This window comes from Rhinolophus ferrumequinum, chromosome 9 (genome assembly GCF_004115265.2).
Source record: "Rhinolophus ferrumequinum isolate MPI-CBG mRhiFer1 chromosome 9, mRhiFer1_v1.p, whole genome shotgun sequence".
In the NCBI taxonomy this organism is placed as follows: Eukaryota; Metazoa; Chordata; class Mammalia; order Chiroptera; family Rhinolophidae; genus Rhinolophus; species Rhinolophus ferrumequinum.
In genome coordinates, this window is record NC_046292.1 from 7,085,074 (window position 1) to 7,101,537 (window position 16,464).

The following is a 16,464-nucleotide window of genomic DNA, read 5'->3' on the forward strand; positions in this document are numbered from 1 at the left end:
CACATGTTGCATTTTAAGGGGGGAGGGGGCCAGGATTGTGTTTGGTGGTTGAGAGCTGCCTGAGTTTCTTACGCGTGTTTTCCTGATGGTCCATCCCCCCCACCCCCGTCCCACCCTGACCCCAGCCCTCTTTCATTCACTGTCTCCTGTACTGAAATAGGGTTCACTGGTTTGGTATCTAAACCCACATGTGTGAAGACTGGTTACCCCATAAACCAAAGACTCGGAGCTGTGTTTTCTCAGCTGTAATGTAAGTTTTTATATCTGGCTTCCAAACTCCAACTGTAGCACCGTAAAAAATTGAAAAGAAGAGCGTTAAGTAATTAAGAAACCTACATAAAACTCAATGCTGGGAGTTTTCTACAACTGTTTTTTAAAGAGACTGGCTAAAAAGCCCCAGATGTCAGATTTTATTTCTAAATCCTGGCATCTGGCACCATATGCGTTTAGAAATTTGAGTCCTCTGTAGGCCGGTGAGTGGAAATTGCCCCCTTGTTAATGGGCTGCTATAGCTTTCAAGGTTTCAGAGAAGCCAGAACAGTGGCTTCTGGATGTGAGCTGTCTGGTGGTCTGGAGTGGGGACCCCGAGGGAGGGAGTGAGGGTGGCGGGCGTTTGCATGCGCTCAGGCTGAGGCCGCCAGCCTTTCCTGCCCCAGACCTGCAGCCTCTCTGAAGGGCTTCTCCCTGCAAAGGTGGGCTGGGGTGCGACCTGAAGCACCCCCACCCTACGTCAGAGACTGCTGTGTGGGTCCCTGCCCTCTGCCAGCCCGAGGTCCTCCACATTCTCCTGAACTTACTGCTTGGCTTTTCTGTGGCAGGCCATGGTGGCTGTGTAAGGGAAGCGGGATCCTGCCCCATGATCCTGTGCACTTGAAGCCACCTCCAGGTGGCCTCCAGCGTGGATGATGCAGGTCCACACACCTGAGGCCATCACAGCTGGAGTTGACCCATAAACACTTCATAGGCAGCTTGGCGACTGGCAGCGGCCATGTGGGGGACCACCGTTTTGGCTTTCCTGTTCGTCTAGCCCAGAGAAGGGTGTGGTTCTCTGAAGTTTCTATGGAAAACATTCAAAGGGGGAGGTGTGCGTGGACGTGGCATTTGTCAGAGTTTACTGTGGCTGCTTCCTCCTCTCGCTCCTTGGAGAAGGATAGCTAAGTCCCAGGGTGGCTTCCTTCTGTCTTCTGAGCCTTCAGAGTCATCCCCAAAAGGACAGCTGTGTATGGTGGCGTGGTCTGCAGGTGGGGCTTTGCAGACAGCGGGGCGCCGTCCGGGGCCTGACCTTACACAGCAGAGCAGTGTGGGAGGTGTACCCTGTGCCACGCACATCTGCTGGGCCTGCGCAAGACAGACGCAGAGACCCGAGAGCAACGGGCAGCAGGTGGTCAGATGCTCCCGTCTCCCTGGCCTTCCGAGGTGGCTCCTGGGTACAGTGTGTGGTACCTGCAGGACGAGGCAGCTGCCCTGCTTAGCCCCAGAGTTCTCTGCTGTGTGTTTTGCGACTGTCTCTCAGGGAGAGGCGCTTAGGTGGAGGGCATAGTTGGTGTAGGGATGGAGTTTGTTTTACTAGTTTTGTTTTAATGGGACATTTCAAACACAAATGGAAGGGCCGCACAGTAACCCACAAGCTCCGCCCGCCGCCGCCCTGCAGCGCGTCGGGCCCCATCCTGCCTCATCTCTGCCCGCACAGCATTTCATCTCACATGCAAGCCCTTCGGTGTATATCTCGCAAGGATAAGGCTCTTTTGTTACTGTGTTGTTTTCTTTTATGGAACCAGAATAGCATTATTATACCTAAATGTATGTCACGATTCCTCAGTGTTGGCAGATAGCCCGAGTTGTGGAAGGGTGTCATCATTTAAACAGAGAGGCTCAGGCAGGCAGACCCCTGAACAGGCAGCGGCAGGACCTTCCCAAGGGGTCACCAGCTGCTGCACAAGACACAGAATGCCCCCCGGCTGCGTCCTCCTGAAGCCACAGCCCCTCCTGCCACCCCAGCCACCAGAGCTCCGTAGGGCGGGAGGGAGGCGCCACTCTGGTCCGTGTTCCCTGTGCTTTGACTTTCAGGCCACCTCGTCCACCAACTGGATCCTGGAGTCCCAGAATCTCAATGAGCTCAAGTCGGAAATTAACTCCTTGAAAGGGCTTCTTTTAAATCGGTAGGAGACTAGAGGCACGTGGGTGGGCACTCTTGGGCCCGTCTTGCTGTTGTGGGAGGGGCCCCTAGCTGGGATCCAGGCATCGCCCTTGGGGGTCTTTTGAGCTTCTACTTTCCCTCCCCAGTAGGCCCCTTTCCTCCCTCCCCTCTCCAGGGGTGCCAGTCTGTAGCGCCCACAAGAGTTTTGAGACATAGACAGTTCCTCAGCCCCATCAAGACCTGGTCAAGGAGCTGGAAACAGCTGGAGCCGGAACGCGGGGCCTTGAGCAGAGGAGGACATCCTCATCCCCCCCCAGACAGGGCCACCTCCTCCTCCATCCTGAGCCCCAGCTGGACCTTTCAGTGACAGCTTGTTCCCAGAGAAGGTGCCCCCAGAGGGCCAGGGGGTCCTTAGTTCGAAGGGCCCAATGATTCAAGGCAGGAGCAGGAGCAGTGCCTGCCTCCCCCACCCCTGGCTCCTTTGGTGTCCCTCTTGGTCCCTCTGCCGGGACAGCACCTTCCGTGAGCCCCACAGTGGAGGTGTTGTCATCGGCATGCCCAGTTCTGGAAAAGTCCTCGGCCCCGGGAACCATGTAGTCCCTGAACACCGGGACGGTTGGTCACCCGACATGCAGGGTGTCCCAGGTTGCCCTTGCTCAGGCTCTGTGGCCCCGGGGTTTAGCGGGGGCTGCATGAGATGGTCTGAAGGTACAAGGTGGCCCTTCCCTCAGGGTGAAGGACGGGGGCCCCGACCAGAGGACCCCGCTCCAGACCACATACTTCCAGGTCCTCTGAAGAAAATGTGACAGCTCGGTGGCAGCCCGAGTGTTGTCATTAGAAGTCCTCCGTGTTTCCAAACTTAGGAGATAAGAGCCTTTGAAGCCAGGGGGACAAAGCAGGTGCTGCGTAACGTTGGAGCCAAGAAAACTGCAAATTGAGTTTCTCCTTAGTGTCCATGATACTGGGGGGCGCGGAGGCCTTGGCTGTGTGCACCCCACACAGGGGGCCCAGGCTGGAAGCGCTGTTCCAGGCCCAGTGCTGGGGGGTGGGGGGCAGCCAGGAGGGGCAGAGCCTTGTCCTCTTGGCTCAGGCACAGGTGGCCCGCCTGTCCTAGAGCTTGATTTCCAAGCCACTGCCAAGAAGACCTGACCTCCAAGGTCCCTCCTGGACTTGGCTTTGGTCTGGGCAGCTGCTGGCCCAGGGCCCAGGGTGGGGAAGCGGGAGTGGAGAACTGGCTCTTCCTGTCAAGTCTGCGTTCAGGGTTTCTAAGAAAGTGTACCAGTCTGACCTTCTGGTTTCGACATTGACCCGCTGCTGGTGGCCAGCCCCCTGCCCCTTTTTGCAGTGCCATGGACAAGTAGAAGCGAGGCCCAGGCTTTTTAGGGTCCCAGTCCTCTGGCTCAGTCCAGTGCCCGTTCTGGCTCCCCACCCTCACCTTGCTCTCCCGGGGCTGCATGTGGGGACGGTGTAAGGACCAGGAGGGAGTGGGCCCCAGAGGCACCCCGAGTGGGGCAGTGAAGGACCCCTCTGGCTTCTGGGTCAGCTGCTCCAACCCCCAGCTGGCCAGGAGGCGTCGTTCCTGAGGGGAGGGTTTGGGAGGTGGCTGCGGGTGGGCGGCAGAGCTTAGTCCTGGCCCCTGCTCGGTGGCACAGTCTGAGGGCGTGGGATCAGGGCAGGGTGTGGCTCTGCCCAGGATGTTGTCACAGCCCTGCCCTCTTCTCCCTCTGCCAGGAGACAGTTCCCGCCGTCCCCGTCGGCCCCAAAGGTCCCCTCCTGGCAGATCCCGGTCAAGTCGCCGTCACCTTCCAGCCCTGTGGCCGTGAACCATCACAGCAGCAGTGACATCTCACCTGTCAGCAACGAGTCCACGTCGTCCTCGCCTGTGAAGGATGGCCACAGCCCCGAGGGCTCCACAGCCACGTACCACCTGCTGGGCCCCCAGGAGGAGGGCGAGGGGGTGGTGGACGTGAAGGGCCAGGTGAGGATGGAGGTGCAGGGTGAGGAGGAGAAGAGGGAGGACGAGGAGGATGAGGAGGACGAGGACGTGAGCCACGTGGACGAGGAGGACTGTCTGGGGGTGCAGAGGGAGGACCGCCGGGGGGGGGACGGGCAGATCAACGAGCAGGTGGAGAAGCTGCGGCGGCCCGAGGGCGCTAGCAACGAGAATGAGCGGGACTAGGCCCCTGGCTCGTGCCCTGCGTGACCGGCCGGGCCCTGGCTCCTCTGGCTCTGGGAGGCACCTTAGCCGGGTAGGGGCTCTGGGGCCCGGGCACCACTGGCCCCTGTGCGTGGGGTTGCCCTTCTGTCCACCCAGCCTCCTCTCACCATCCGCCTGGCCCTGGCCCGCCTTGCAGCTCAGCCCGACGACAGGCGGCCTTTGACCTTGTTCTCGTGGCAGCTGAGGGCTGTGAGTTCTCTGGGCGGAAGCCCCCCTCAGCCGTGTCTCCCGGGCAGATGTCTTGTCCAGGGAGTGTCTGCTGAGCGTCTTAGCTAACCTAACACCGTGCATGACAAGAGGTAGTTTGTTACCTGACTCCTGACCCTCAGGGGAGGGAGAGCTGCGTGGATGTGGTGTCTGCTGCCCTTACCCCCGCCCCAGGCTCCTTCCCTCGCTTCTTGCCAGGGGCCAAGCCAGGGGCGAAGGGGCCGTGGTGTCCCTGCAGCTCCTTTCTCTCCCGAGGCAAGGGCCTCTGGGGGCCCACAGCCAGGCCCTGCCGACTGATGCCACCTGCGCGCCTGTCCCAGCCCCACTGTGCCCTGCCGTCCTCCCAAATGAAATCCCATCGCGCTTCTGACTGCTCGCTCGCTGGCCACGCCTGGCTCGGCTCCTGGCCCCCGTGGCGGAGGTGGTTCTCACACCCACGCAGGAGCCAGGTACAGGGCCTTCCTGTCTGTCCTTCCCACCCGGAAACACATGCTCGTCTGTGCTACCAGGTAGAGGTGTCAGAATACAAGCTACGACTGTATATAATTGTAATAAAGACGAGTTGCCACTATTTAACTCCTGCCTGCGCCTCCCTGTCTGCTCACGGCACCCAGAGCCTGGGGGGCGGGTCTCGGCTAAGGCCTCGCCAGGTGAGCCCTGGGAGGACCGGGGTGTGGGCTGGGGGGCGCCCTGGGCAGGTGACTCAGCCCCTCACCCCAAGCCTGGAGGGTTTCATCCTGGGTCCCGAGTGTCTGCCGAAGGGCGACATGCTGATCCAGGAGGGGAAGGGACCTCATGTTACTGTATATAGACCTGACGTGGAGTGTGATGAGCTCTCCTTCCTTAAATGGATGAGTGCTCCCAGGAGAGTGTGTCTCGCTCTCTCTTCCTCCCCCGTCTCCTCTCCCTCTCGCCCTCCCGGTCTCCCTTTAACCTTCACACAGCATTTAGCTAAACCCAGGAAAACAGCCGGCGCTGCTCTGCAGCCTGCAGCCTGCAGTGCTGTGGCCGGGTGTGGGCACGGAGGGCACGCTCACGCCTGGGTGCCTGTGTAGACACAAAGGCTTTGGAGACACAGTGCAGGGACCGTGCCGGCCGCCGGGAGGTGGAGGTGGAGGTCTGCAGCGGGTCTGTACCCCTCACCGGCCTCCCCATCACTGCCACCGCCACAGAACCACCCAGCCTCCCACCTGGCCGCCAGCCCTGCTGACTGAGGCCAAGGGCCAGGGGTGAGTGACTTGGCATTGGGGCTGTTTCGTCTCAGAAAACATTTCACCTCCTGCCTAGCCCCGTTGGGGGCTCTGGGCCCAATCTCCTCCCCCCGCAGCAAACCCATTCCTGATCATGTGGGCACGCTATGGCGACTTGACCCTCCCTGACCCTCCTGAGTGTCCAGCACCCCCAGCCTGATTCTCAGGTTTTGTCTGATGCTCACAACCTCGTGTGACATCCCTGCGGTGTGTGTGTGTTCCTGCCACCTGCTTCCTAGGGAGAAGGAGAGCCCACACAGTCGGCTTCCTTGCCGTCCCTAAGGAAGCCAGATTTCTTGGTCTCCGGGGCTACCAGCCTCGCCTGGACGAGAGCCACCAGTGTCCAGGAGCCAGGCGGGCAGAGCTGGGAAGGACGGGCAGAGGGCGGGGGCTCGATCTGAAGCACCCTCAGCCTGCACAGATGGGCCTCAGGCTGAAGCAGGGTTTCCCTCGCTCAGACTTTGGTGAGTGGAAACCCCCGTTCTGAATCGGCAGTCACGGACGTCTCCCCCTTTAGCTTGGTGACCACTCGTCATCTCTGATTTTCCCGAGGTCCGTTTTGCAGTGTGACCAGACAGGGTGACCAGAGAGCAGGTAGCCTGGGGTGCGGGGAGACGCAGCCAGAGTTGTGGGCTGGTGGGGGGCACCTGCACTGGCCAGAGGCCACCCTGGGGCCTCACTGCCCTGGGGTCATGCGGAGAAACCTGGGCCCGAGGCCTTTGGAGCGCCCAGTGTCGGCTTTTGAGGACAGAGAGTCTGGCGTGATTTCAGGGAGAAGAAACCCCTCCCCAAAACGGCGCGAGTGCTGCCTAATAAAGGCAGCTGCTGGACGGAGGGAAAACAGCCCTTTGAAAAAAAAAGCCTTTCATTAGAAAAATAATGCATTTCATCCAAATAAGGTAAAAATATTTGGAATGGGGCAGAAGTGAGCAGCAGACAGCGCCTGTCAGGCCCTTTCTGGAAGGGAGAAGATTATTATACTGAGTTACAATGTATTTTTGTCAAGTGTCTTTCAGGAAAGCACTTGCCCAGCGCCGGGAGCTGGGATGGCCGCGGCCCCCCTCCAGCCCAGCGCTCCCCGGGCTTGCGATGCCGCTGCAGCGCCCAGGGCAGGCGGGCAGGCGGGGTGGCCTCCCTCAGCGGAGGCGCCCTGGCCCCCCTGGGTGGGCAGCAGAGGAGCACTCGGTGCAGGAAGGGGGATGCTGACAATAAACGTTCATTTTGTCCTGCTGTGGAAGGCCCCGCAGCAGGTATTTAAAAGCCACTCGGTATGGAAGGAGGCTGTCAAAACCCCCTTCCACTCCCCATGTGGTTTCACAGGTACTGGTGTGCTCACAGGCGCCTTCGCCGCCTCTGTCTCTCTTTTTAAATAAAAATGGGAAACTCCTCTTCACATTGTGTGACTTTCTTGTCTCACTGAAAGTGAAGCCTGTGTCCTTGGAGACTCACAGCAGGTGGGACCGGAGGGTTCTCTCGAGTCCCCTCTCCTGGTCGCCTGTGCCCAGCACGACATGGCGGTGCTGGTCCTGCCGCCTGGCACCAGAACCTCCCTCTTTGGCGATGGCCCCTGCCTGGGCCCCGCCCCGCCCCTGCCCCGCCCTGCTCCTCCCCCAGCCCCGCTCCTGTCCTGCCCCTCCCCAGCCCCACCCCTTCTGCCCCTCCCCCAGCCCTGCCCCAGAGCCCAAGAAGGAGGAAGGAGACGTTTTTTGACGGGCCTGACAACCTGATCCTCAGGAGTTTACTTAATCCTTAGTGTTTCTTGGTCTGTTTGTTTAAAATTGTTTCTGCCAAGGCACCCAGAGCAGAGGGTGGGAGGCTCCAGACAGAGGCGCAGAGGCGCCAGTGGGACCCTACAAGTGGGGGTGACTTCAGCCTCAGGTGAAGTGCTCACCTGGGGGAGGACCTGAGTCGTTGCTGACACCTTCCTGCCCTTGCACCTCTCTGGCCCCTGCTCCTTCCCCTGCACAGGTGTTTCCCACCCCAGGATCGTCAGCCCCTGCCAGGGAGAGCAACTGGGCCGACACCTCCAGGGTGTGGTGCTGATGTGACCGCCCCCTTCACACACGAGCAGGCATCCGTTTGGCACCCAGGGTACAAGTGTGGGCCCTGGGCTCTCAGGCTCTCTCCGTAACAACGAGTTAGAATCTCCTCCAGCACTGTTGGGTACTGCTCACCTGAGTCAGGAACAAACCTGAATAGTTTGCTTTCATTGAGCACTTAAAGTTCATGCTCTTCTATTAGAAATCGTATCATTTCATGCGGAGAAGACCTGAAGCCTTGCCCTGCTCCCTGGCAAGTCCTGAGCGGCTCTTCTTTGTAGTGACAGGACCACATTTTAAATCCGCCTTGGAAACTCAGGTGCGAGCCCTCTGCATCCCCAGCCCTGGGAGAGAATAGTTGTCAGGGCGCAGCAGTGCCAGGATGCCTCAGAGATCCCAGTGTGGCCGCCAGGCCTCAGGGAGGCTCTGGGCAGGGCCGAGGGCCTGGGGGTTCTTTGGTGGGAAAAAGCCTCCCAAGGCCAGGGGTCTCCCCCAAGTGGGGTGGGGTGGGGGGCACACAGGAGGAGAAGCAGCTCCATCTGCCTCCTGGGAGCCGCTTCCGGTCCGGCCCATCCCAGAGGGTGGGGCAGCTCCTCCCAGCCAGGGTGGCACAGGCCCCAGGACTCCGGCCCATCTGAAGGGTCCTGCTACCTGCCCTGCTCTCTGGAGGCCTGAGCCAGGCCGTGGGGCAGCAGCACTTCATTCACCAGCCCCTGTGCCCTGACCGTGGGTCAAGGCTACCTGTGGGGCAGGGCCACCTCATGAAGGAGGATGGACAAGCTGCCTTTGCCGGGTTGGCTGGGCCTGCTGGCTACGCGGCTCAGGGTGGGGGGCTGTGCTCTCCTGGTGGGCTGGGGCAAGGCTGCTTGGGAATGAGAGGCCTGGTTCCCATGGATGACTCAGCTGCTGGTAGCACCCAAGCCTGGCCAGGTCTGTGGGAGGTGGGCAGGCCGCTGAGCTCAGCTTGAGCCTGCACAGCTGGTTCTGGCTCTCTAAGAGGTTGCAAAAGTCTTGAATTTGCCTCCGTTTGGGTGTAGGAGCAGCACACCACCGCAGCTAATGAAATCCCAGAATGAAAACATGTTTTACTGCTTTTCCTACTGAGTCCAACAAGCCACAGGGAGTGTTGTGGGCCTGTGCCCACTCCGCACCCCTGGGGTGGGGCGCCGCTGCCTCTGCAGGCCCCTGCCTCCTAGGGTTGGGGGACACGGTCTCAGTGGGTGTGGTGGGCACTTCTCTGGGGCAGTGCGTGGGACCCAGGACAGTGGTCTGGCCTCGTGCAGCCACCTGTGTCACAGGCTCTTGTCCCCCCGAGGCTTCTCTGAGGGGTGCCTCAGGGCCTGTGACTCTGCTCTGGGCCGGGCACAGGGCCTGCCCTCGTGATCCTTCGCCCTGAACCCCGTGCCTTACCTTGTTCTGAGTCTTACTTGGAAGCTGGTACTCCCTGCCCGTCCACCATGTGTGGGTCTGCTGAGATCCACCTGGGCCCAGAAGACCTTGGGGCAGCTGAGGGGGCGGTTTGGGGGGGTCTGCTCTGAGTGTCCATCTTCCCACCCCTGGGCGCCAGGGAGTCTGAGAGGCAGCTGGAGCCCCTGGGAGCTGCCCCCAAAAAGCCTCTGTGGGCTCTGCTCTGCTGCCCCCCACTGCAGCGCCCGGAGGGAGCCCTGTGGTCACACCAACACCCACCTGGCTGAGGTCCGGGCTTGGCTCCCTGCCTCCTCTCAGGCCCCTCGGGAAGGCTGCTTGGCCCACCAGGGCCTGGGAGTCTCCAATAATGGCTTTAATTTGTTGAACTTGTGTTTTATCCCATAAATTAGTCACTGTTTTATTTAACAGAATCGAGATATCCACAAACAATAGGCGAGTTCCAACTTGAACATTTTAATAAGACAGAAGAAAGTATATATTTTTGCGTCTGTTACAAACATATTTATGTAAATAGCCTGTGGGCTGTGTTCCAGGAGGAAAGAAGAAAGGGAAGGGCCCTCTGTGCTGGGCTGGGTTAGAACGAGCTTTCGTGGTAAAAATGACGTTGAGCAGGGAGAGGTGCTCAGCCAGAGGGGGAGCGGCAGCACCCGCCTGGGCACTGCGGGACTTCACCTGCGCAGGACAGGGCTGTGCTCATTGCAGGGGCGCGACCTGCAGTGGGATGGATGCTCCTCAAAGTGGAGGAACTCGGTGGGCCCCACACGTCCCCTCCCCGAGGCCCAGGGACATTTAGCCACCTGGAAGGAGGTCAGCTCAGGGCAAGGCTGGCAAGATGGCGCAGGTGACGATTTCATGCGAAGCAGCTCACCATTGAGAAGTGTCAGGGTCAATGAGGCGTGAGGCCTGTACTCGGGGCGAGGCTTGGCCGGAGTGCTGCCACCACCCACGCTTTTGGGGGTGCCACTAGGGCCAGCAGCTCAAGCCTGGGGCTGGTGGCTACAGACCCAAGAATCAGCCCCCTCTGGCTCTGCCCCCGCGTGCTCCAGGCAGGAGCCGGGCCAGCATCCGGATTGGATCCGGGTACACGCTGTTCCCAGCCCGGGCAGGTCTCTGCAGGAAGGAGGAAGGAGCCGAGGGAGGAGGCAGAGGGCTGACCCTGCCAAGCGCGCCTGCCCAGTAGCCCTGGCTGCTAGAGAAGGGGGCTGGCCAGGGTCGGGGGCGTGGGGAGCCGTGGAACCTGGGCCGGAGGTCGGAGGCTTCCATGCCAGTAGCCTCTGCCCGCAGGTGGCTCCTGATTCTCACGTGGGGACTTCAGGCAGGGCTGGGGGAAGAGGCCAGCCTTTGGCCAGGCAGCCCCAAGTCCCCCACCATGTCCCCAGCCACCTGTGGGAACTTGGACAGATCCCAGGGGCAAAACAGGTCTTCTCCCTTCCCTGCCAGGGTCGAAGGGTCACCGACTCCCTCCTCTCCTGTCTCTGCCCTGGCACATGCAGCCTGGCCATAGTTGGGCCGCCCTATACAGCCGGGTCACCGGCGGTGGCTTGGAGCTGATTTTAAAAATAAAAGATAACTTGGTAGATTTTTTTTCCAGTTTTTATTGAGTGAAAATGTCAAACCTTGCATCAGTCATGCAAAAAAAAAAAATCAAATAAATAAAACACATATATTAAATTTCTAATAGCACTAAATTCAAGTGGAAAAATATTCAGTTCTTAATAACCAGGTGCCGAGGAGACCAGATTCAAGTAATCAGAGCACACACGCTGTTCAGTTCGGTTCTCACGTTCTGCATTTGTCGTCTCAAAACCTCTCTATATATCTCTATATATCTATATATGTATATACATATAGATATATACACACATATGTGCATACATATTATTTTATATTTATATATATACACATACATAGTTATAAAACATTAAAAAGAGCATTGGTGGATCAAGCATTGTTTTCCCCACAGAAAGAAAATAAAACAAAAATTACACATTAAAATTCAAAATGAGCTAGCAATGGCTTATAGTCCTAGTGTGCAATATGAAGGTTACAAAAGGCTAGACTTCGCACTGTCGGCGTCTTCTTTTTTCTTTCTTTTTTTTTTTTTGTTTGATTTTGCTACATTGAAAAATGTTTGTTTTTGTTTTTTTCCTTTACAAAACTCCTTGCACAGACTCACCGTTCTGTGGTTGGGCACAAAGTCTGGGCGAACGCTCAGCAGCAGCACGTGGTGCCCACAAGAGTTCAGGAGGCTCTGGTGGGGGCTGTTTTAGAAAATGATATGTTTCCTGTTGAATCAGGTACACTCCATCTGACCACTCCTCCCTCCCTGCTCCCTCTCCAGTTCAGGTGGTCCTGGCTTTCTGGCTGTGGGCAGCCAAGAGGACAAAAAGAAAAAGAAAAAGAGAAAAAAAAAAAAAGAAAAGAAAAAAGGAAACCACTGCCTCCCCAGTTGGGTAGGGCTCCCCTTGGAGACCTGTGGGAAGGTGGCTCTGGGTGACAGACCCTCCCCCCAGGCTAGGCCTTGCTCTATCCCTGTGGAGTCTCAGGGGCCAACCTGAGACCCACTGGTGGCCAGAAGTGGAGAGAAGGTGAATAGGAGGGGCCTTGGGCTGGCTGGCTGCCTGCCCTGGGTCCGTCACCCTCAGAGTCACTGGCCTGGCGTGTGCCTGTGCTCTGGGCTTGGTGACCTCATCATCTCCAGGAACGGGGGATGTTTTGAAAAGGGAACCAAATCTGGGTGGGTTGCACCAGCAAAGAAGCATCCCCAACAAAATAATAAAACAAACGGGGGGGGGGGGGGGAAAGCCCTATAAAGCCACACGCATAACCAATGAGAAAAACTCAAATGTTAAATTAACTACAAACTTGTATCAACAATAATAGTCCTTTTCTCTTGTCTCTACAAAATTCAAGTTAAAAGTTGGAATCACACAGCTCCCATCAGTGCTAGTGTAAAGACAGCGGCCTCAGACTGGTAAGGCCTCTAAAATAAACGCTAAACAGAACCCCACGTGAGCAATTGCACCCGGGTCTCCAACCTCAGGGCTGGTCCGGAGGCGGGTCTGCGCTCTGATGGCCCGCCCGCTTTTTTTTCTTTTTGTTCTGTGTAGAATAACCTTGACAGGAAAAATACTGTACAACTTTCTCGCATTTTTTCCCATTTTGAATATTAAAGCCCCAAACAGTCGCATCCTTCCTGTTCCCACCACGTGGGTGGCTGGGACCCTCGCGGAGCCCAGCAGCCCAGCGCTGGTTGCTCTTCGTTTATGAAGGAACACAGCCTCCTTTCACTGGGCAAGTCTGGCGCCTGGCAGTCACCAAGCAGGCCCAGGGGCGCCCCTTCTGGGCCCCAGCCCTCGGGAGCAGATACCAGCCAGGGCCAGGCCCTGCAGTGGGGGCAGAGTGACCGCGGAGCTCCCGGCTCTGCTAATTCCATGAGGTTTCCTCCGCGGTCCCTGTAGTGTCACCCGTGCCGACGCCTCTGCCCCGCCCTCCCCCAGGGCGAGGAGGGAGGGCCTTAGCTGCGCGAATGGGAGGGTGCCGGCCCGCCTCTGGTGGTTAGGGGTGGGGGTCACAGTGACCCCCAGCGCCCGTCCCCGTCCTGAGCAATGAAGAATCCCACCGGCGTGGGCGTGGGGCCCGGGGTCCGGCCGCGGGGAGGGGCACTTGCGGCAGCTGCCCGGGGGCTGCGCCCGCCTCGCCCTCGGGGACCCCAGCTCCCCGCTCCCACCCCGGACAAGAGCACCTTCTATTTCCCTGAAGATCCCGAACTGCAGCTAGAAAGGGGCACTCGGCAGCCTGTCCTTCCAGCCGCGAAGCTGCGCGGGCGGGCGGGCGCGGGGGCGGCCCGGAGCACCAGAGGGGGCCCCGCCTCTGCCCTGAGACGGACTCGGGGTCCGGAAGCACCGGCGGGGTGGCGGGGGGCCCGAGCCCGGAGCGCCTCCCGACGCCGCAACCACAACGAACATCTAGCTCTGTACAGAGGGAAGCTTGACGTATAAATACCATGTCTTACAAAATTAATCATAACAATAATAAAACAAAGGGCCGAGCCCCCGGGGGCGGCCGGCCGGCCCACCGCACCGCCCCGCGGCTAGGGCGACGCGGCCGACGGCGCGGCGGGCGCGGGGGCGCCGAGGGCCGCCAGCTCCGGGCTCCGCGACCCCGGTCCCGGCTCGGGCAGCGACTCCTCCGAGTCAGTGCGCAGGTCCTCGTCGTCGTCGTCGTCCTCGTCGTCGTCCTCGTCGTCGTCGTCCTCGTCGTCGTCGTCCTCGTCGTCGTCCGCCTCCTCGTTCAGCTCCAGCTCCTCCTCCTCGTCCTCCTGCGACGACTCCCCGGCTGCGGGACCCGGTGCGGGTGCGGCGGGGCCGTCGCCGGGCGCGGGGCCGTCGGGCGGGCCGGGGTCGCCCGCGTCGCCCAGCCCCAGGCCCAGGCCGGCGGCGGCCGTCTGCAGGAAGAGCAGGGAGCCCCCGGGCTCGGCGCCCAGAGACAGCGAGCCGTCCAGGCCGGCGGCCGCGCCGGGCGCGGGGCCCTCAGCGCTGGGCTCGCCGCGCTCCTGCTTCTCGTGCTTGCGCTTGTGCGAGTCCATCTGGGACATGCCCACGACCGTGTGGCGGCAGCCCGGGTAGGTGCAGTGGAAGTGCGAGCACTTGAGCTTGTACTTGCAGTCGGGCACGGCGCAGTCGGCGCTCGAGCTGAACTGGCAGAAGCCGGCCGCGCTGATCACGTCCTGCTTGCCGTGGTGCTTGCGGTGCGCCGTGACCTTGGTGCTGTCTGTGCAGCGGAAGCGGCAGCGAAGGCAGTGGAAGTGCGTGCTGGTGCCCGAGAAGGGGCAGTCGGCGAAGTGGCAGCTGAGCGACGCCTTGAAGCGCTTGAAGTCGTCCAGCACGAGGTTGTCCACGCGGTCGTGGTGCTGCGCGTGCTTGTACATGTGCGTGCGCCCGCAGAACTTATAGCCGCAGTTCTCGCGTGTGCAGTGGTAGTGGGTGACCTTGAGCGAGAACTGGCAGGCCGCGTCCTTGCAATCCTCGTAGAGGTCAAAGCGCCGGAAGCCCTCCAGCATCATGCCCTCGTCCAGCATCTTGCGAGAGGAGGCCGTCTTGCGCCGCTTCCCAAAGGGCGACATGTCCTCAATGATCCAGAAGCGCTTTTTGGCCCCCGAGGCTGTCGGCATGGAGATGGTGTTCCCTGGGGAGGGGCAGGGGAGGTCAGTGCCCCTCTCCCAGGATCCCGCCCACGCAGGGTAACTAAATCTGGTATGCTGGCCAGGAGGCAGCATTTAGGGACAACTCCGTATCTTCCCTTGGCTCTGGGGGCCTCTCCCACTGCCTCCTCCCCCAGAATAGCCTGGGAACCCCAGGTTTCCCCTTGCGTCATCCATGTCTGCAGGGTGACCGCACCGGCGTGTCTGCCCTGGGTGGCAGAGGGAGCAGCTCTGGGGGATGTGGCGGCTGCTTCCTGCCCAGTTTGGGTGGGAAGTGAGGACGCGTCCTGGCGCTAATTGACGCTGAAGGGGGAATCTAGGTCGGCAGAGTGTAATTACCCAAGTTGGACAGGGGCCAGGAGCCATCACACACCCGCCTCTAACGAGGGACAGGCCGGCTCCTTCTCCCGCCCGCTAACCAGTGCCCACCACTGCCTGTCTGCATGTGGGACTAGCCTGCTCCTGCAAGGAGGGGTGCCAGCCGCCCTGGGGCTGCTTGGGGCTGTAACTCCCTGCCCTGAGATACACCGTCTTCTTAGTACCAGAAGGTTCTTTAAGGTCTTGTTGGGGTTTTCTGCCCCCACGAGCCAGGAGAAGGCAGCTCTGCTGCGGGGCTCAGGTAGTGGACAGGTGTCCATCCGTGCCCCCCCGTCTGGCCTCCACTGCTTCCCTGGACTCAGGGCTGCACGGTCACTGTGTGGTGGTGCTTCTATCACCCCCTTCCTGGGAGGCACAGTGGCCCCAACAGCTGCAGGGTAAGGGGAGACCAGCCCCTGGGGCTGTACAGACAGCTGGGGAAGAGGCAGCAGTCCTTGCACTCCCTGCCCCATACCCCACAAACAAGAGAAGCCCCAGGCCTAGCCCTACCCAGAATGGGCGGTGGGCATCCTCCAGGCTCTTCCCACGTGGCTGATCAGCTCAGCCTCCCAGAACCAGCCTAGAATGCCGGCCTCCCCAGCACCACCCTGCTGCACTGTCCATTTGAGGAACAGACCCAGTTACCCACCCTTAGCAGGTGAAAAGAAACCAAGGACTGCAATGGAATGGGGGTACCCAGCAGGGGACAAGAGAGGGTCTGGGGTCTGGAGATCTAGGTGGGTGAGGAGTGGCTACTTCAGGTCTGAGGTCACAGGGCTCTGTCTGGTTATGCCAGCGACAGAGTTTTCCACAGGCTGAATTCCACAAGGGGGAACCCCCTCCCCTGCTCGCTGCCATTAGCACTTGCGGCCTGAGTGCCAGGTACTGCTTGGCTCCAGGGTGGGGCTTCAGGCTGGTGTCAGGACCCTCAGACCCCGGGTAGGTCCCAGGAACCGGCAACCTTCCCAAGAGCACCTTTCTGCCCCTCCCTGGGGTCGGATCCCAGGTGAATTCCGAGCAGAAGGGGTAGGCTCAGCCTGGCTGCAGGATTCTGAGAGTGGGGCAGGCACAGCCATCTTGGGGCTCTGGCCAATTGCTGAGATGGGGTGAACCCCAGGGAACCCTGCTGGTGACATTCTGGCCTGCTCAGTGCTGAACATGAGCTGAGAGGGGCAGACTTGGGGACAGAGCAGGCTGGTCCCGGGCTGTGAGGGGCGCAGTGTGGCCCTGTCCTTGACCCAGAAGGCCACAGAACAGGGTCAGGTCCTGCACCACAGCCGTGAGGTTCAGCTGGGATGACAGATACTGTGAGAAGGCGTGTGTGAGTTACCTGCAGCGTCCTGAACTAGGGGGACGTCACTTTTTACTGGAGTTGGAGTGGCAGTGACGGGCGGGAAGCTGGGCGGGCTGCTGATGGGGTGGGCCAGGCCCCGGGTGGCTCCGAGAGTGGCACTGAGCAGAGAGTATGAGAGACAGGGCGGAGAAAAGAGGCATGGGAGGGAGGGGAGGGGCGCCCGGAGCACTGCCGGTGAGAAGGATGGGGTCGGTGGGGGCTGCGGAGCCACGCGGGCAGCCTCGTCACCAGCGGCAGCAGGAGGAGGAAGAGAAGGAGGAAGAGGAGCCGG

The 16,464-nt window shown here is 60.1% G+C and overlaps 2 protein-coding genes across 7 annotated transcripts in view; one reads left to right on the forward strand and one right to left on the reverse strand.

Moving 5' to 3' along the window:
• The window catches only part of PEX14 (peroxisomal biogenesis factor 14), a 156,080-nt gene extending 150,947 nt beyond the window's left edge, over window positions 1–5,133 (forward strand). For 2 of the 4 annotated variants that reach the window (XM_033114726.1, XM_033114727.1), the window contains 2 exons: window positions 2,068–2,159; window positions 3,869–5,131. In XM_033114726.1, coding sequence (XP_032970617.1) covers window positions 2,068–2,159; window positions 3,869–4,316 — 540 coding nt within the window. In that variant the 3' untranslated portion in view covers window positions 4,317–5,131. Of the gene's footprint in view, window positions 1–2,067; window positions 2,160–3,868 lie in introns of all 4 variants that reach the window. The other 2 variants (XM_033114725.1, XM_033114724.1) reach the window with 2 other exon arrangements.
• An 8,239-nt stretch (window positions 5,134–13,372) lies between these two features.
• Window positions 13,373–16,464, reverse strand: part of CASZ1 (castor zinc finger 1) — a 148,716-nt gene continuing 145,624 nt past the window's right edge. For all 3 annotated transcript variants that reach the window (XM_033114658.1, XM_033114659.1, XM_033114657.1), the window contains one exon: window positions 13,373–14,466. In XM_033114658.1, coding sequence (XP_032970549.1) covers window positions 13,373–14,466 — 1,094 coding nt within the window. The remainder of the gene's footprint in view (window positions 14,467–16,464) is intronic.